This window comes from Equus caballus, chromosome 3, assembly GCF_041296265.1.
Source record: "Equus caballus isolate H_3958 breed thoroughbred chromosome 3, TB-T2T, whole genome shotgun sequence".
NCBI classification, from domain to species: Eukaryota; Metazoa; Chordata; class Mammalia; order Perissodactyla; family Equidae; genus Equus; species Equus caballus.
The window spans coordinates 91,139,428-91,160,966 of record NC_091686.1 but is presented as its reverse complement, the minus strand read 5'-3'; the positions used below and the strand labels follow the sequence as shown (position 1 = coordinate 91,160,966).

At 38.1% G+C, this 21,539-nt stretch overlaps 1 protein-coding gene across 8 annotated transcripts in view; it reads right to left on the bottom strand.

Annotated features, from left to right (window-relative positions):
- Positions 1–21,539, bottom strand: part of ATP8A1 (ATPase phospholipid transporting 8A1) — a 221,092-nt gene that overhangs the window by 181,072 nt on the left and 18,481 nt on the right. For all 8 annotated transcript variants that reach the window (XM_023638157.2, XM_070263872.1, XM_070263876.1 and 5 more), the window contains exons 2-5: positions 11,400–11,514; positions 10,099–10,198; positions 8,813–8,911; positions 1,800–1,845 (exon numbers count right to left, since the gene is read on the bottom strand). In XM_023638157.2, the coding sequence (XP_023493925.2) occupies positions 1,800–1,845; positions 8,813–8,911; positions 10,099–10,198; positions 11,400–11,514 (360 nt within the window). The remainder of the gene's footprint in view (positions 1–1,799; positions 1,846–8,812; positions 8,912–10,098; positions 10,199–11,399; positions 11,515–21,539) is intronic.

Sequence of the window (21,539 nt, the reverse complement as noted above, 5' to 3'; positions counted from 1 at the left end):
GAAAATCAGAGAAGCCATCAGTATAAGGTGTGGTAATCTAAAATCATCATAGCTATGACGGCTATTCTTAACTGTACAACGTTGACTTCTTGGGCCAAGGATTGAAAATAACTGCTAGTCTCTGAAGATAGGAGTCTTCTGCTACAAGAAACATTATGTATTAGAAAAACAGTTACATATTCTTGGTTCAAAAGCTGTTATTGAATATTCTGAGCAACATGCCAAGAAATGCAAAAACTGCGTATCGCCAAAAATAACAGTACCAGAAACATCTGGGTTTTTTCTCTTTCAATTCCTACGGTTGTCCTTTCCCACCTAAACTCCTGGAGTAGCTTTGTGCCAGTATTCTAACAGCCCCTACTCTATTTCATTTAGCTCTCCATCTTTAACCTGCATGTTCATCCTGTCTCTTTTGGCTCGTAAACCTTCAACAGCTACTCAGTATACACAAGAAAAGTTGGAATCTCCTTGGCCTGCCATTCAAGGTCTTGTAAAATTTGACTCTGGCCTACCTTTTAAATTATGTGTTTGCTTCCCTTTGATATGAATCTCCTTTCTCCATCTGGTACTCTCGTAATGGTTCATCAAAGCAATTCAACATCATCTTCATCTCTGTTCAGGATAACTTCCTTTCCCCCTTTCTCACTCAACCCACACGTAATGTCTGCCCTAGGTGCCTTTGCTCATCCAAAGGTTTCTTAAATTCAAGATCTAGCTCCAGTTACCCCAGAATTTTCTCTCCTTCTTTTGAATTCATATAGCATTTGACGTAGGAACCATTATTTTCCACAAAAATCTAGGGAGACATTGAGATCATGTAATACAAACCCTTCATTTTCCACACAAAATCATTTCTTACCTTTTGCTTTTATATGGTTCCCAAATTATACTTTTTCATATGTCCCATAATAAATAATATAATCCCAGTAAATATTCTATTAATTTATCAGGTGATACTTTAATAAATATACCTTTTTCAGTGTATCAAAAATCAACAGATAATCCCTTTGATGGAAGATGGTGAGAAGCAGAGCATTTTGAGAGCATCCCATAAGAATCACAGCAATATAAAACTACTATTTTTAATTACCAGCTAATTTTGGCAGACATGGCTGATCCTCCTCACACCAGGGAACTTCAGAGAGAGATGAGATTCTCAGAAGGGGAGAGCTCAGGGATGGGATAAGAAGTCTCTTTCACATGTTGCTGGGTATTTTTCAAAAATCTGAGCACATGATGATCTATTTTCTCATGTTGAAGGTCATTTTGGTTTTGGCTGTGTCAAAATGAAACCCACAACAAAATAGCCATGGCAAAATGCCGTGTACTTTCCAGAAGCTTGCTTGGTTTTAACAATTTTATTTATTTCTGGAGTAACTATCACCTGCATGCACAGCATAACTCAAAGTGCTTCCAGTATGCCTTTTACCCAAGCAACATCACATCTGATTCTCCATAAACATTTTCTAGAATAACATCTATAGATCACAAACAAAATAAAGACGTTTTGCAGCATTTGATGCTGTCAAAACAACTGCAAATTTTATGGACAGTACTTGAGAGCACATTGTTATAGGCACTTATATATATTAAAAATGCTACCTTTCAAAAATATTACAATCACTCTAATGTGAATTTAAGTGTCATGCTAATAAATGCTACAAACCAAGAATTTACCCTGGAAAAAAACTTAAGAGATACACAGAATTCCCAATTGAATTACATTTAATTGAAGTGATTTGTACATATTATTATAAGTGTATTTGACAGATAAGAGAAATAAAATGTGAAATTCCTACCTTGTGTCTGTTTCCTGTTCACTGCATTATCAGCTTTATGTCGTTTCTAAAGTTTAAAAGCAAAACAAAAAGTTTGAAAAAGTGAATGAGATTAATAAAACAAAACAGCACCTATAACAAAAGAGATTTCTTTTAACTTTTCTTAAGACTTTTATCCCTTCACACCCATAATCAACATTCTAAGTATGCCAGGAGTGGGGTGATGGAAGGGCTCAGCAGGTACTCAGGAATTTTGAAATTGAAAGCAATCCACATTATCTTTATACAGTCTCTCTCTTCTGGGAGCACAAGTGTGTGGTCCTCAGAAGGATTTTACACTAACATATAGGTAAGATTAAAATTTTAATGTACTAGAAAAGTTTGAGCTGAAAGGCTGATTTAGTCTTTTGCTTAAATAACTCACTTAAAAAAGATGATCACCCAAGAGAATTATCTATAATAACTACCATTTAATAATGATATGGAAATATTCCAACTTGGGAAATTCATTACCTAATTAAGCTTAATACATCCTCTATAATTTAATGCTGTGCTGTCTGTCAATGACTAGAAGCAAATACATCTATCATCTACATAAAGTCTCTTCTATCTACTGCTCCTCAGCAGTTGCCCTCCCCCAAAATCACAAGCCACTAAATCACACGATCCTATTCTCTTTCTTCCCAAAAGCACCAATAAAAATTAAGTGGTAAAAAGGTGGTTTAGTCTAAGTGTAGGTGGGTGAGTTTGAAGAGTTACATAAACCAAGGTTTTATAGCAGTAAGAAAAAGAAACCAAAGGTCAGAGGAAAGGTGAGAATTTGAGTGCCCCAGGGAAACTATCTCTTCTCTATGGTTCCATGAGAGGTTTTCCATGGTTTCTGTCTGAACATCAAGGACAACATATTAGGCTCCACTGACGCTGAAGAAAAATGTTGAGTAAAACTAACTCTGTGCTCAAAGAATCTATCACATAAAGCCCAAGGTCAGATTTAGCTGCACATACCTGACTATAAGGTGGGTTGGAACCAACTTAAAACAAATGAGTTCCTAAGTTTTTCATTTGAGAAGATACATGGCTTTTAGAATTACAGTGCACATATGAAAACACTCTCCAAGAGAAAAGCCTGGACTTGCGGATTAGCACTCCTCCAAGACACAGCAATACTCAGGAGGAGCAGAATAATAGCTGGCAGTGTGGACCCAGTCCCTCCAACAATCAACCACTGAGCTGCACAGAATGCACACAGAGCGTTCAACATGCCTCTGTGGAAGGCTGGCTGAAAACAATGCTTGCCACATCCATAGGCAGGAACACACTACAATTCTTTCTCAGAAGAAAACACTCGCTAAAAGAAGTGTAAGAATGTAGACTTTTAACAGGAAATTATTGCTTCCAAAAGTACGAACATGATTTGCCAGCAAATATTCTTAAATGAATTTTTAAAGTTCTGTTAAATTTGTAGCATCAGGGGGCCATCCCCGTGGCCGAGTGGTTAAGTTCATGTGCTCCGCTGTAGGCGGCCCAGTATTTCGTCGGTTCGAATCCTGGGCACGGACATGGCACCACTCATCAAGCCATGCTGAAGCGGCATCCCACATGCCACAACTAGAAGGACCTACAACTAAGAATATACAACTATGTACCAGGGGGCTTTGGGGAGAAAAAGGAAAAAAATTTTAAAAAATCTTAAAAAAAAAATTTGTAGCATCAGTGAAGAATATTTTCTATTTGAGAAAACTCTAAAATACATTCTCATTTTTGTGAATAAATATCTTAAGAAAACGAAAAGTAAACCAAAATAAATTTTAGTCCAAAATAATGGTCCAAGGTAAAATTAGATATTGGAAGTAGGTGCAAATATTTCCAAAACAGTACACATTTATAACAGACTTCTAACTGAAGGAGACAAATAAAAGCTAATTAATGAAACATTCCACTTCAAACAGGAAATTTAATCTTAGTGAAACCTAAGGAGATCCTGAACATTACTTTCCATTTACAGAGAATTCTTGTACAGGAGCATCTCTTTCCTCAGCCTTCCTACCGCAGAATAAATTAGGTTACTTGTCAAGAAACAATTGTGTTGAATATACCTAAGGATCTACCCAGTTAGGCAGGTTCTAACGCTATGACTACAAAAAGCATCTGTGAATCCTAAGGAGATCATTATTCCTTCAGAAACTAATAGTTCAGAAAAAATTAATATAGTTACTCTCTGAGTTCAAATACCCCTACTGTCCTGTAATCAGAATTCATTTAATATCACTGAGAGCTAGTGAATTATTTAATATTATCAATATTTAATTGGCAGTGTACCAGTAAACTAGACTGTATAAATAGTGCCATGAACTTTAGGACACTTAAGTATGCAATGTTGACCACTCCCTCCTTCTGGGAACTCATCCTCCCTAGGCATTTCTTATCACATCCTTGCCCACGAATTCCACCTCTATCTTGGCTCCTTCTTCTTTGTCTCCTCACTTGTTATTCAGTGATGGAATTCCTCAAGGCTTACTCCCTGGCCCACTTCGCTTCTGACTCTACGCCCTCTTCCTAGCTCAACTCATTCATACCTGCAGTTTCAATTACAACCAACATACAAATATATACCAGCCAAGACTCTCATCTGAGCTACAGACAGTTATATCTGGTTGCCTCCTTGACGTCTCCCTCTGGTAGTCTCAAAGGCATCTCAAACTACATCTAAAAGGCAACCTATGACTTTAACTCCCAAGACTTGGTCCTTCTTTCAGACATGGAAACATATACCATCCACTAGCACAAACTAAGAATCTGATAGTCATCCTTACATCATCTTCTCCCTCTCACGCAATCCATTTCTTCAATTCAATAAATGTTTACTAAACACTAAGTGCCAGGCCCTATTACTATTGCTAAGGATACACAATGAACAAGAGACAAAAACTCTTGCTCTCCTGGAGCTTACATTCCAGTGGTTGGAGACAGAATATGAACAAAATAAGTAAGGTATGTAGCATGTTGGATGGTGTCAGTCTCATCAACTTTACTCCTGAATATACATTGAATTCATTTTTTCCATATTTGTTTATCTCTACAATACCACTTAGTCTAAGTTCATTTTTTCATATCAACTACTACAATATTCCTCTAAGGAGTCCACGCAAGTCCTCTCTCTTTTCCTTCTGATCCATTTTCTATATTTTAGTTACAAGGATCTTTGGATGATGAGAATACAGTTAACATTTACTCATCACTTACTATACACTAGGCATTGTTCTAAGGACTTCAGTGCATCACTTAATTCTCATAAATAGCTCGTGTGGTTGCTTAATATCTGTCCCCTCTACTGGACTGCAAGCTCCATCATGGCTACTTTTTCTCACTAGCATATTCCCAGTATTTGGTCTCTGAACACTGTAGACTTTAAAAGGATTCGTTTTATAATGAATAAAGTTTATCAGTGTTTAAGTTAACAAGTGTATAGCAAAGAAGGCGTGTTTTTAGTGGTGAACATTATCAACTGAACAAAGAACCCTGACTCTTACCATAAGAACTGGCATTTGACAAGATGCACCTTTTTAAAAAAACAAAACAAAGCGTTCTCCATCAATTTTACAGTAGTTTCAAGTAAGTATATTTATTATTTGTTAGTTACACATAAAAATAGGAACTCATATTATGTTAAGCTGTCTAAAGCATCATGAATTAAAATGCACTGAGTGGGTAAGTCTTAGGTATCTCATCCTAAGGTAATTCTTACCGTTTTATTGTAAAATTTTAAAAAATGTTTAATAGAACATACAGGATGGCTTACTAGAATGTAAGCTCTGTTTTATTCACTGAAGTGAGAGTGACAGACATTGCTCCTCACCAACATCTGCTTCTCCTCTATTTCCACGGACATGGAGATTACATCTCCCTTTTGTCACGTCACTAGTTCTAATATTGGGGTGTAAGCAGATGTGATATGGGCAATTGCTGGACCAGAATGAAGAAACGAGACCATCATTCTTTCTCCTTCTCTGGTTTAGTGACTACGAACATTACATACAGCAGAGCCTTGACTCAGCTGCATCCCTGAGTGACTACACAAACAACGGTGTCTCCTATCCTCCCTCCTCCCAGAAAAAAGCCTGCAGTGCCTTTCAGTATGTGAAAAATAAACTTATCTCTAAGCCACAGACATTTGGGACGTGATTATTATCGTAGCAAAAGTTTAACATACTCTAATACACATCCTAATGAATGCCTGGTATCTAAGAACTGCTTCATTTTTTTTCTTTAAAGAATTTATTTTTTTCCTTTTTCTCCCCAAAGCCCCCCGGTACATAGTTGTATATTCTTCATTGTGGGTCCTTCTAGTTGTGGCATGTGGGACGCCGCCCCAGCATGGTTTGATGAGCGGTGCCATGTCCGCGCCCAGGATTTGAACCAACGAAACACTGGGCCGCCTGCAGCAGAGCACGCGAACCTAACCACTCAGCCACGGGGCCAGCTCCTGCTTCATATATTTTTGTTGCATGAATGAACGAATATATGTATTCATTATAATTATTGATAAAGATACTCTTTGTCCAACTAGCTAAACAATTTTTGATTTTTTTCCTTTTCTAGGGAGTAACATTTCAAACTTTCAAACTTTATACAGTGATATAAACTTCTTGTTAAACCATTCTTACAGACAATTTTTCTTTTCCTTTTTTTTTTATGAGGAAGATTGTCGCTGAGCTAACATCTGTGCCCATCTTCCTCTATTTTGTATGTGGGATGCCACCACAGTGTGGCTTGACTAGAGGTGTGTAGGTACACACCCAGGATCCAAACTCATGAACCTTGGACCACCGAAGCAGAGCATACACACTTAACCACTATGCCACCAGGCCAGCCCCTAATCAATTTCTTAACACTGATTTAATTGGAAAACTACTTCACATGATACTATTATTACCCCAAAATACTATTATTACATTCTTTAGGAAGTGCTTAACTGCTTTCTAATAGCATCCAATTATTCCATCATGCCAATAAAAGTTTTGCTAAAAAAGAAAAGAATTCTTGAATACCATTTTATTTATCAATGTATCTTCAGAGAGGGGGTACTAGAAACCACAGCTAGAGAGCTTATAGTTTTGCTAGGGAAAAGAAGTTAAAAAAACATAGGAGAAGTAGTTTAGAGCAGTGATTATAAAGCAGGGCTCTGGAGCCAAACTGCCTTGTTTGAATTCTGACAGCCACAGTTATTAACTGTGTGACCTTGGGAGAGTTACCTTACCTCTCTGTGCCTCTTATCCCTCATCTATAAAATGGGGGTAATATCAATAATCCTTTAGAAGTTTGTTATAAGATTTAATAAATGTAAAGGACATAGAGCAAGTACATGGAACCTAAAGGCTCAAAAAATGTTATTAATACTATTGTTGGTGACTCGTCACAATGATACAGAGGAAGAGCACTGGATGGGATAGAATTCTGATTCCAGTGATTTCTTAGACAAGTTACATGACCTCTCCAAGCCTCAGCTTCCTTATCTTTAAAATGAGGTAATATCAACTTTCAAAGTTATTGACAGAACTAAAGGAGAAAAACATTTGCAACAATAGCGTAATTTCTAGTAAATAACAGATGCTCAATGAAAATTAGGTTAAACAAAGAAAAAAAAGGGAGTACATAAGGCCAAGAAAGAGACAAAATTGGAGTAAAGACCAATCTTTATTTAAAAAAATTTTTTTTAGGAAGATTAGCCCTGAGCTAACTGCTGCCAATCCTCCTCTTTTTGCTGAGGAAGACTGGCCCTGAGCTAACATCCATGCCCATCTTCCTCTCCTTTCTATGTGGGACACCTACCACAGCACGGCTTGCCAAGTGGTGCCATGTCCACACCCGGGATCCGAACCGGCGAACCCTGGGCTGCCATAGCAGAACATGCACACTTAACTGCTGCCCCACAGGACCGGCCCCAAGACCAATCATTATGGACTGCCAAATCCAGGTACAGTTCAAATGATAGTAAGTCTGTATGGAGCAATACAGGTGAGAAGAGAGCCCTATGCATTTTCAGCTAGTGGTCCCCGTCAAGTATGTCATTTCCAATCAAGAGGACTATGATTCAAACACACACACACACACAACTTCTGTTTGTACGCTTAGACACTTGGATGCTTTTGAGTCTGATAATCTAAAAGGTCAGTTGACCCATTTCTAATGGGTCTGGTGATGCCATGGGCTCATGTGTTTTTAATGAGATCTCAGTTTGAATCTCTACAGAAATAATGTTAATGTTTATGCAACTTTAAACTGGAGCTTTCTAAAGAATGTCTCAGCCTTTCCTTGCCTGACCATCTGACTTGCCTAAGGCTTGAAGAAGGTCATTTCAGACAGGCAAAGTATTTAAAGGACCTAGAAAAAAATTATTGGTTTCCTCAACTAAGGTAGTTTAAAAAAATGCTAAAATATTAGGGAGAAAAAGCCTGAATTTATTTCAGGGAACTTATTTTATAAAGGGCAAACTGACTTCCTGTTTTCTTTGCTACTAAAGAATAATAAAAGTAGCAAGTTTGCTGTTACTTTCTTTTAATAAATTAAGATAAAAGGAAACTTAGAACTACTAAAATAAGATGAAAAGGAATCAAAAGTATTTAATAAGGTGAAAACTATGGTATATAAATTTTAAAATAAAAAACTACCAAAAAAAAAAAACCCCTTTACATTTAGATAATTTGGAGGTTACTGTGTTTAACTTAAAATAACGTTCAAATTGAAAATGTAAAAATGTTCAAATATAGTTTTCTCTCCAACTAATTATTACATTCAAATTAACTTCTTTCATTAATAAACTCCAAACATAAGAGAACACTGTAAAAAGCATTCTGTGACATTAATTCTACAGAAATCAACATGCATTAATTCCAGGATGGAAGCATATTCTTTACACTTTTAAGTTGATAGGCATTTTTACAGCCTCTGCCAAGAATTAAATAACTTAAACTAATATTTTAAAATATGTTATAAAAATAAAAGTCTCTTTTATAATGAAAAAATTAAATACTTACAATATCTTCTATTATCTCTTTGATAGCTGCCACAGCTAAAATAAATAAGAGAGGAACCAGTGTGGTGTAGCGACCTGTTGGTGATACATCAGGTATTTGCTATTTGAATTAAAAAAAAAAGGAAGAGAAATCCAGTGAGAACTAGAAAGTTTACGATAGGTTTAAAAACAACAAAGTATTAGCATCTCCTAAAATGTGCCCCACTGATTTTACTATCTGGGCCGACTAACACTGGGTGGGGCAATTTGCCTATTTGCTAATAGGCAGCTGGAAGAGCATATGAATTAGCTTGACTGCAAGCAGTTGTGTGTAAGACTAACCCCTACAAAGGATGATTGGTTAAACAAATTATAGCATATCCACATATACCATACAACCATTGAAAATGATATTTCAGAAATACAATGAATCACTTGGGAAAATATTTGCACATTATTATACGGATAAAGCAGATTATAAAACATACGTACTCTATGATCCCCATTTTATAAACTAAATCAATAAACAATGCTTGGGAGGAAAAAAAAAAAAGACCAGAAGAATATATACTCAAATTTCAAGAGAGTAGTTGCGTCTGGGTGGTGAAATAATAAGAGTTTCAAGCTTTTTTCTTTATGCTTTGTTCTATTTTCTAATTCTTTTTACAATGAATGTACGCTATTTTTTAATACAATGAAACATCTTTTTCTGATTATAACTAACTCATACAAAGAGAAATAAGATTTAAAATGGTAATTCTTGTATTCTAAGGTTCAGAACTGACAGCTTTACTGTTACCAAAATAAGTTAATATTTTAAGAATAAGTCCCATCCCCCTTTAGCACCCAAAATGAATAGTCCTTGCCACATAAAATTTACAGAATGTTTAAAATAAGCTCATACAATTGAATCAAAAGGCTTGAAGAGGTACAGTCATGCACCGCGTAACGACATCTCAGTCAACAATGGATCACACACAGGACTGTGGTCCCATAAGATTAGTAGTATATAGCCTAGGTGTATAGGAGGCTGCACTATCTAGGTTTGTGTAAGTGAGCTCTGTGATGTTTGTACAAGGATGAAACTGCCTAACGACACATTTCTTAGAATGCATCCCCGTAGTTAAGTGATGCATGACTGTAGTAGAATTCTGACGCTACTTGTAGCCGGAGCCAGAGATGTCCATTCAAACCAGCTCACCTCTCTGCTTTTAGATAAGCTTTAGAACGTTGGTCATGGCTTAACAAAAACATTTATTAATATCTGAACATTTCACTTTGAACTAAGGTTTTACGACAAGACTTTACCTGAAGCAGCGCAATAAAGAGAAAAAATGAATTAGCAGCTCTTCTGAACTGAGAGTAGAGAAATCTTGGAAGGAATGTGATTATGTTGTATTTTGCAGTGCTAGAAAACAAAAATCAAAAGTAGCATAAAACACTTATTCCACAATTAGCATCCATGTTTACAAAATTCTATTACCACCATAGAAAAAATCAGATGAATATTTGCTCTCTATTTCAAATTGAGAGAATACTGCTAATGGTTATTAACCTAAATGAAAAGAAGTGAAAGGACCTGGTTAAATACATAGTAAGAGTTTAATTTTCTGCATAATACCCTTGTTGTCTTTGGCCAGTCATCCTGTTTATCATTACCAGGAGTAGCTTACAAAGAAGAGCAACTTTAGTTAAGATAGTGTGTCATATGTTAATAGAAAATAAAAATCTTGCAAAAAAAAAAAAATCAGCAATTTGAGCAGGACCAGAAACTTTAAATAGAGATGCCTTCCCTGGATAACTTCAGAGAAATGGGGAGTTTTCTGGGGTTCTGTTTGAATTTTCTTCATGGCCCCTGTAGGAACTGGGTTGACTCCACACTAAACACACCAGATATGTCTGCAGTCAGTAAGATATCACCACTTAGGTCTTGGAAACATCCAATCTTCCTCTTGTTAATTAAATAGAAAGGAGATTAAAGGGACACAGGCCACACTCACCAAACTGAGAAAAGTTAGTCCAGAATTTGAAGTTGTAAATATTAATTCTAAATGAGCATTTCTCAAATCTAGGAGTTTTGCCACTGGAGAAACACTAGGCTGGCAGGAGGCGTGTGCACTCGGTTCCAGAGGCGACTTAGTGAACAGTGCTTCTAACAGTGATCCTTTCTATATTATTGTTGGAATGAAAATATAACAGTGAAGTAATTCTCACGGCCCTCCATTCCTCAACATCGTACTAAATGTTGCAGCTATCAAAAGCCAAAATTTAAAGACTATTTAACAAAAAGGAGTTCTCAGTGAAGAATTGCAAAGACCTCTTCTAAAATGTTAAAACCTGTTAACCAATAACAATAATTCATCATTCTATTAACAGGTTTAAGACAAAGGCATTTACCCAGGAGCAGCTTTCATTATTCAGACACTATATTTAGAACTGGTAGAGTATGGCTGCTTATCTTTTCTGCTCCTTCCTGCTTCCAGATTCTTATTAACATCTCCTTATTGGCTGGAAGATGGACAAACAGCCAATTCTTTCATTTCCACCAGGCGGGGGGAGAGGGCCTATCGGGTTCTGCTGGTCCCACAGTATTCTTTGGTAGTTCCTACCTGACATGGTTATTGCAAAATTTTGTTAGCTGGGGCTGGTTGATGAATATAGTTCGTATCTCCTCCTGGTCAGCCAGTGAAGTCTTCTCTGAGACATCATCGGTCTTCTCATAACCTTAAAGAAAGAAAGTCTTCTTATTCAATAAGAAATGTTTCATTTTATTATCTAGACCAAAAACACATTTTGTAACTACTCTAGAATCGAAAATCTGTTAAAAGGTACTTGCCTGCCCTTTATTGGTGTCATTTCTGTTACAGAAAAAACGAAAAATCCCACATGTAATATTTCTACTAAATTTAAAAGGAAGCATTTAATACTCATGTAAAAATTGACCCATTTCAAAAACAGTAACATCAATCTTCAACTTTTACTCATCTTTTCCTCATAAATGTTAACTTATTTCCTTCCATTACATAACAATATGTCCAAAAGTAACAAAAAATTTTAAACTGGTTTACATTACAGTTTTAGACAAGACTAACAAGACAGAGGGAATTTCAAATATTTAAAAAATTCAAGAGTACACATTTAATGCTTTTCTGTTTTTGTTTTGTTTTTTCCTTTTGGATGAAGACAGATAAAGGATACACATTTAGGTTTAAACAGGCAACCACCACAATTGTCTAATTCATTATGATCATCTTAATCTTTCCATGAATTAGAATGTATGTTCACAATGAATTTTAAATTTCTTAAGATCTTTCAAGTCCTCTCATAATCATGGTAACAATGCAATAAATTCAGGCAATTTCAAGTGGGAACACCTTGTTGCAATGTTGACACCGCTTTTTAAAAATACATACAAGTTCTAGAAGAAGAGAAAATTTTAAACTGCTTATATTACCTTCTAGTGACAATTAAATGAGACTGGATTAAATCAGTCCTTTATCTCTTTACTAGAAAGGGTCACCAACAGTACTCTATCTCAAATACCCATTTTTTCTTTTCTTTTCTGCCTATCCACTGCCAACTCTTTGTCTCTTCTAAAGTATTCTATGATGCCAAAGTCATTAAACTGTCTCTATGTTGCCACACCCCTCTGTACCTCCCTAGTCCCCAGCAAAACACTTACCACAAGGTTTTGTTACTGCCTGCTTATTATCAGTCGGTCTTCTCCCACCAGAATGGGAACTCTCTGGAGCCATAGCCTAACACCAGTACCAACAAACAGCAGGTACTCAAATGTTTCCCGAATAAATCCCAAATGACAAAGGAGTGGTTACTGGCCCATTTTTTTGTGTGCAAAAGAATGCTTCTCCACCCATTGATAAAGACCATAATGACAGCCATGTGCTGGTAATAAACTGTACAAGAAACCTTGCCTGTGGGGTTTTGTTGTTATATGAAACCAGATCATTTAGGCTTTCTACAAAGGTAAGCATAGGGACCAGGGGCAGTGAGGGACCGGGGGCAGTGAGGATCCGTGCAGTGTGTGCAGGGGAGTGAGAACAGAGCAATACTGCTGATGCACAGACAAGGGGCTGGGTAAAGACAGGTGAGGTGTGGAGCAGAGAAAGCACCCAGGCTGGATCCTGGAGGACCTCGCATGCTTGTGCAGAAGTCTGAATCACATCCTCCGGTTGGCAGCGAGCTACGGAAAGCTTTCCAAGTAGGGGAGGCACAAGGTGAGTCACATTTTATACTTTCATTACAAATTTTATACATTTATATATTACTCTGGAGATCATGTAAGGGCACAGCAAGAAGACAGCTTATGAACCAGGAAGTGGGCCCTCACCATAAACCAAACTCGCTCGTGCCTTCATCTTGGACTTCCTAGAATTGTGAGGAATAAATTTCTGTTGTTTATAAGCCACCCAGTCTATGGTATTTTGTTACAGCAGCCCAAATGGACTAAGACATGGATTAGCAAATAGAGGCATATTAATTCTAAAAATTCTTAAAAATCTTTTATTAGATTTTCCTTAATGGGAGCACAAAGTTCATAATGTTCTGTTGCTGGCACCTCAACTGGACAGAGAGCCTCAGGAAAACCAGCTCTCCACTCTGCTCTGAACTGATGTCCTCAGGTTGTGGTTACTTTATGGAACTGGGCTTTTGAGGGCCTGGGTCCTGGATGTTCTAAGCTGAGGGGTTAGGTGTCACTCCTCGCCTGACATACCCGTTGACATTGGGGTCTCAAATGCTGCCTGGTGGAGGTCGACATCACATCTTCCCCTTACACATTAATTTGTATCCAAATATTTTTATGGAGCAAAGGACTCTCCCGGGACAAAGGGATTACAATCAATCCTTTCCCTTAAATGGGAATCAGAGTAATTAGAACAATCCTAATGGACTATTAGGGACCCAACTAAGGTCTGATAATAATGGACCTCTAAAGAAAAACCTCACCAAAACGAGGGAGAAAGTCTAGACTGGTGTTCTCAAGAGTAGGGCCAGTGAAGGGGCTGGGTGGTTCTAGGCATAGAATATTGCTGACGCCTTAGGTTTTCTTCCCTCAGGCACTAGGGAAAACCTTTGGAAAGATGATGCATGTGAAGCTGAGTTTACGGAGCAGAATCCTTGGGGCTCAGGCAGTGGGATGAGCAGGTGTGATACTGGAGGAGGGAGAGAGATCTGCACTGAAAGCAGGGAGTGAGGCATTCAGCCAGTGGGAGCAGGTGGTCTCCCCTGCTCTGTCTCCTCGGGGCTCCAGTCCACTCAGCCACACAGGTTCCTCCATCAGCAGCGACACAGAGCCCCACAGGTACCTGAGGTCCACTCCTGGGATGTCTGAAGACCAGAGGTTGCAGCTACCACTGATTCCCTAATTACCCCTAGCAGGCAGTAAAGCAACCTCAGAGATCCTCAGGAATATCTGAATGAATGCACCTTATCCCAGAGGTCCTCAGCAATAGTCCATGAAGGCATCTGGGAAAAAGAGTGATATTCTTACTAATGTGGAATGTGAGAGTTTGCAACTATTATAATTAGAATCTTCAATGAGCCCTTACCTTGCATTGCAGAAACAGGCAGGTGAGGTCTGGGCATAGGGGTAACATATCAATCCAAAGATATGTGGGTAGAGAAAACTATTTTTATGCTTTGTTTTCTTTTTAAAATTTCCTCTGCAAACTGCCCACCTTCAACAGCTATGATGACCACATAAAGAGCTCTGCATTGACATTAAGGCAATGCCTTCACTGAGATACTGATATATAGTGGTGGCAAAGGTAATCAAAGGGAGAATCCACCCCGCCCCCCACTCTGCCTCAAAGAAGGTAAAACTTCGAAGGCACATTTGCTATTCCTTCCCATACATGGTCTATCCTTTGTTTTAAGGAGGGAAGCTCTGTCCCTTAGGATTTGTTTAATAATTTAGAGGGCTTGTTCAGGTAAGTCATTAAAATTCACTAGCAGCTCTTAATCCACCTGACTTTACTCCTAAGGACTGCTGAGGACCTAGCCAGCTTTTGTGCCACCCCCTCACAGATGCAGTGGCAGAGAGTGAGGCTGTGTATCTACTAACAGTTTTCAGAGTCTTCCTGGAAGGTCAGGCCTTTGGAGCCTTCTTTGTCCTTAATTTATGTGAAAGATAAAGTTTGCTGAGACAAAGAAACACATCTTAATCACTCTCTTCAGCATCTCCCACAGCTCTTCCTAGCACAATAATTGCACACAGAAGGCACCCAATGCTTGTGCATTCATGAAAATGGACTCAAAGAGGTTAGGCTGACTGCTTCTGGGAGCCCCTCAGTGACCCATCCAGGGTCAGTACTGAGATGGTCCACAGCGAACTCCGAAGCCCATCGTGGAATACATTCAAACCTCATATCAAGAATACTCAAATAGACACTACCTGGTAAATGGCAAAGCCAAGAATAAAACATGATGTTAGGTAGTTACTCTCTTTAGGCTTCAGTTTTCTAGTCCATAAAATAGAAATATTGTATGGAATAGTTGGTACTAAATGGAAGTATTTATGCAAAGTACTTAACAAAATGCCTAATATTCAAGTACACAATAAATGCAATCTATTATACTTAAACAGTCAACAGCAGCAGACAATGATAAATTCATATGTTGAGCCTCATAGAAATGGGAAGCTGGCACACTGCCTCCCAAGTAATGTCCAGAGTGGTAATTCTTTACCTTGAAATTGCCAATTCACCTGCTTCCCCTGTTACACTGAGAGTTATCCAAATATTAGACCTCTGGCTCACAGTAAGCACTCAATGTCTGATGAATTTACAAATGAGCAAAAACATATTTAGCAATATCAAGAATAGATTCCTCTCTTAGAAGCAGACACACGTTATCCAAGCCGGTAAGATTGATGCACAAATCCAAAATGACAATTAGTAAATTTATGATGAGAAATAATTGCCATAAGAACTAGAGTAATTGAAGTCTCATAATCAATTCAGTTCTCCCATGTTGGCCTACGTAGAAGATCAAATGACCAAGTGAAACTGAATGGTGAGCATCGAAGCAACACCACTGGTGGATGACATAAGTCTAAGCATCGGGCTAGCACAGCCTGATGCACCCAATCCCACGACAGGGGTAGACGCACCCATAGGACCAAAATCTTCTAAGTCTCTTGGAATACTTTGGCACTGGGGCCATGATATTTCAAATCTGTTGGCCAACATATCTCTTCCCCTCCACAGAGCTGACAAGAGTGCTGCCAATGTTTAACTCTCTGACTCATCCCTTTCCTGACCATCACCATCTCCTAATTTGAATTGACATTTAATCTGCAGTGGGATTACCATCAAACCGTGTAGGTCGAGGAACAAATCTGCCCCTCTTGCAGGTGACTCTGCTCCTATCATGTTTGATCTTACAAAGAAATAAGAAGGCAAGTTCATTTCTCTCATTTGCAAATTTTTGGGGACATCTCAACATGGTCCTCAAGTACAGACACACAAACTAATGATGGTAGTGATACCACATACACACTCCTTCCCTACATTTTGGATTCTCCAGAAGAATCACTCAGGCATTCACTCCAGTGTCCTCAGTGCTCAGTCAGGCATTTGACATCCACTAACAGCATCATTACTCTTAACAACCTACAAGTTCTATAGAGAAAATCTTGGGACATTCACATGCCCACCACTTTCAGGAACAGAAAGGAACAAGGTTTAACAGTGGCTTCTGAAACACCTTAGCTTCTTTCAATGTTGCACTCTCCAACATCTGTAATATCTTAAAACCCACCAGAATCAAACCAGTCTCCCAAAAGAAACTATTCTGGACTCCTTTTTATTAAAATGAATAAGAAAGCTTTTCCTCATTTCAGCCAAATAGAATAGACAAGGATTCAGTAATTCAGAATTCCAGGTACATTGAAAATTCCATATTTAGTGTTTGTAATATCCCACTTGACTATTATTTCCCCCAGTGGAAAAGCAGTTTTGCCTTCTGAATTGTGGTTTATTTTAATTCATAATAAAATTACTTAGTATTGTAATGACAAAATTACTTAGAATAAGCACACACCAAACTAGAGACTTTACCAGGCCAAATTCTGCATTCTTAGTTATAAAATTATCAAATGCTATTTCCAGACTTCAGAAAGATGAAGAATTATAGGGAAATAAAGAGTCCTTTTATTATATAATACATTGTATATATATTTTATTTATTTAAAATATATTTTATAAACTTCATTTTATTATATATTACATATCATTATATAATAAAAATCAAGATGCCGATGGGTCACCATCCTAATTGTGGCCCTGAAGTGAACAACTGTCCATCTTCCCCTAACAGTGGTCAATCATTAAACCCACATAGTGGTTCTCAGGTGAGCTCTGGTTCTTCCACTGATCATTCATGTGATGCTGCACAAACCACTTACTATCTGGGGATTATTCTCTTCCCTTGTGAAATGAGGAAGCCAGGCTAATAATCTGACATTCTTTTTCAGCTCCAAAGTCCTGTGCAATTAGTATCCGCTGGGCACCAGGAAGACAAAAGCCAGTATCTCATTTGTTCATAAGAACAGGGAAATTTTTAAAATTAAATTAAAAAGTTTCCCTACTTGAGGCAGACGTTTCACAGCAACAGCTGCCTTATATAATCTGCAGCCAGAACTCAGTCACAAAATCAAATGGTATTTTGTGATCATGGCTAAATCTCCATATTTGAAAAGAAGACAAGTAGTGACTATAATCTGTTGCCAGCAACTACCTGGCATCCACCTATTGACTACAGGGTTACTGAGTATGTTGACATATAGTTTTCCTTTCTTCCTCTGCCCAGATTCATGGTCACGTGCTTATATGCACACAGTCTAATGTAACAGAGAAGAAAAATGCTCAACTGTTATTTAAGTGAAAGGCTTTTAGTTCTCTCATACAATTACAGCAGAAGTATCATCTCTGAAATTCCCATTTCTCATCACAAATATCATGACCCAATCAGTAAGACCCATTGTTCATTAGTTCAATCATTCATTCAACACATTTCAACATAAGTTGAATGTAAGTGCCTACTAAGTGCCAGCCATTTTTTTAAAAGCTGCAGAAAATAAGATAAGGTCCCTTCTCTCAGTGACTTGTTTTCTAGAGGAGAGGAAGATAATTATACATCATGGTAAGCGTGATGAAGAAAATAAGTGATTAATAGAACTCTGTGCTTTGGCTTCATCATCCATATAATGGAGATGATGATAGTACCTACTTCAAAGGGGGATTGTTGAAGACCCAATGAGCTAATAAATGCAGAGCACAATGCCTAGCATACACAGTAGCTGTTCTCATTGTCGTTGCTGTTATCACTACTGCTGTTGCAGCTTTACACTGAGTGATAAGGAAAGGCCTCTCTCTGGTGTAAACCCAACCAGGGTAGAGCAGGAGCAGAGACCTGGAGGCAAGAATAAGCCTGGCATTTCCTGGTTCATGAGGACCAGTAACAGTGAACAGGGACAGCATCAAACAAGAAGAGGCAGGGCCAGGTTAAAAGAGATTTGAATTTATATTCTTTACACAGTAGGAATCTGCTGAAAAGTTTCAGGCAGGAAGATCATTTTGAGGCTACTGTCACAATCCAGTTAAAGGATGATAGGGCCTGGGTGAGGTTGCAGTGACAGAGATGAAAAGAAGTGGATGTACACATGATACTCTTTGGAGATGAAGCTGGTCTGACCCACAGAGGTTCCCCATGTCTCTCACTATTATTCCACCATTGTATGATGCCACCTATACCCACTGGCTGACACTACTCCAAACAAAAGCCCAAGACTTGAAAGAAACTTAGGATTTTAAGTACAACCAATGATTAACCACTTAATAGAATTCTCTTTCCAGTCAAACAATCCTGTCCTTAGACATTGTGCATCTTTTCTCGTTATATCATGCTAATCAATAATACTGAAAACACCAGGTACACTCAAGGACGACATTACAGAATCGTGACGGGGAGCACAGAACACGGAGTGAGAGAGACTGTTTAGGTCCATCAGTTATGAGCTCTGGTTACCTTAGACAAATTATTTAACGTGAGCTGTCCACCTTCTTTTACAGGTTTTTGTGGGGATTAAATGAGATAATGCATGTGTGTAAAGCACTCAGGACAGTACCCGACCCCTCATGCACAAACAAAAATTCTAGCTATTATGTTTATTACTGAAATCAGACAGGCAGACTGTGGGGCAAAGTAATAGGCTTTGTAGTCAGATCTGTGTTCAAATTTAGATGATGACACTTTTACATAATACTGGGAATAACATAATTTTATGTTCTGAGCCTCAGCCTCCTCCGCATAAAATACAGTTATTGTGAGGATGAAATGACATTATACTAGCAATGTAGCACAAAACTTGTCACTCAAACCGTTCCTGTCACCCTACTCCATATCCAGAGATAATAAAGTTAATCTCCCCTTCAACATACTTGAGATGGGAAAAACAAACGTCTTAAGGACACTAATGCAAGTATTACTATTTTTTAAATTTTTGGATAATATTTAATTAAAGCTGCGACCAATAAGTAGACAGCAAAAGAATGGATTTTACCTAATTTTATAAATTAATATTAAATAAGTACATATTTCCTCCAAATTGTCATCTGTATGGGGGTTATACAACAGAAAAACAGAGGTGGGTAGTAGGAGGGAGAAGAGAATAAGATACACAATCATTCTGTTGCCTGGTAACATGGTTATAGAACCATTGAGTTTTTGCAGACTCAACTTTACCGCAGTTATAAGTAAGGCAGTAATTGGAATCAGAATATATATTATATTATCTCCTAAATATATTCAGGAGAGTCCAATTATATCTCCTTTTACTCAATGGCTTCCAATATTAGACATTAAAGAGACCACATTAATTGCTTACGTTTCTTGAGCTAGAAGGAGGTCATTAGACAAACGGTCATGCTTGCAACATCATAGGATCTGATGAAAGAATATTGACTGGAAAACTAGCCAGAGACTTTAGAGGCACAACTGTAGAACTTAGGTGTGATTAAAGGCAGGTGCTACTTAGTAGGAAATTACGAACATTACCCAGGGTCCTTTCCAAAGGTTTATGTGTTTTTATTTTGTTCCCTGAGAAAAATAAGAATAATTAAAAGTTCTCATCTAATAATTATTTTGGCTCAAGTTTCTGGAAGAAAACAATCTTTGGCTAAATAATTTAGGTTTGTCTTTTATTTATTTTGTTTTTAATGGTATCTTACTATACATATATTGTTTATATAATTAGAAATGCAGAGGCAGGTACTGGAACCACGGAAGAGATCTGAAATCCCATGTTCTGCGTTGTTGGAGCAGAAGAGTGATTTCAAATGTTCAGTTGTGAATCTGACAGCAGCTGCTCAGACAGAGAGGGTACAAAAGGAAGAAACCACCACTCAGGAAACAATGAACTGTGTACTTTAAAGGTTAAGACTTATACATTACATTTTCAAATACGGCATTGAAGAAATCAAACACCTTTAAAAGGACGGAAATTAAATAGAAACCACTCAGCAATATGTCTCAAATTTCTAGACCACGACTGCAATAGCCAGAGGGGAAATGAAATTTTCAATTGCATCAATATACCTTCCAGGTACCAAGTGTTGATTGAGCCTCTATGCAGTAGGCATCTACTGCTAATTTCAGCTCAGCATCTGCTTCTTCTGAACAGTTCTTTGGTTTTCTTTGGAAAACTCTCCTTCCCCAACTGTAGGCAGTCTTGAGGGACCTGTTCATCAAGATACCAATCTTCTTTCTGACTTAAAGGTGGGCACATGGCCCATGCTAAGCTAATCATAGTCAATTTGCATTCTGGACACATGAAAAGGCTGAGCACAGATAAGATTGATTCGGTGGCACCTTGAAGTAACTATCCATTAGTCAAGCTGCCTTGGATCACCCTTGACCTTCCTGTAAAGCTTTTCATTTGACTCTGGGAACTACTCTACCTACTTAAGAATATGCTCAGCTTCCACATTATGGAATTTTAGGGGAGGCATTTTAGTCCTCTGCTGGAAGCCAAGTCCTGTCCCAACGCCCATCTAAAATAGGTGGGCATTGACCCTGGACCTGGACTTGGCTAGTCAACTTCTTCAGGAAGCTGAACTCTGTTCCCTGTACCCCAATCACTAGCTGGCTTTTCTGCTTTGCTTGGAATGATGACCTAGAACCACAATGCAACTACCCTGCCCAAAAAAATCACTAGGCTGCCTAGAACCTTCCCCAACAGGCCCTACTTGCTAGATCACATCTGCTCCGACATGAGCAGATGCCCTGACCAAGCCCTGAGTCCAGCATTTTCTGGGATAACCGGCTTGTCACCCTAAGGAAATTGCACAACAGCCAAAAAGATTTCCACATCCCTAGCTTCCTCTCCTTTACCCTCTTTTTCTGCAAATGTGATGTATCTAAGTTATAATGAAGGTTGGAACAAAGAATATCCACTTACCCTGATGATGTAAAACATGGTTATCTACTTCAAAAAACTGGTTGCTTTTCATCTTACAAAAGAGTTCAATTTTTTTAAAAGAATTATTGAGTGATGAGGAGAAGGGAACTTTCCTTCTCATATGGAGAACTGCTCGTGGTCAGAGAGCCAGTGAGTACCAGAACCAGGCCAATATTTGGAAACTGATAAAGTCCAGCCCAGCTCTAAAGCTTTAACATTCATGGATGCATTCATTCATTCACCAATTAAGCTTGCCCTGACCTCTCCCTCT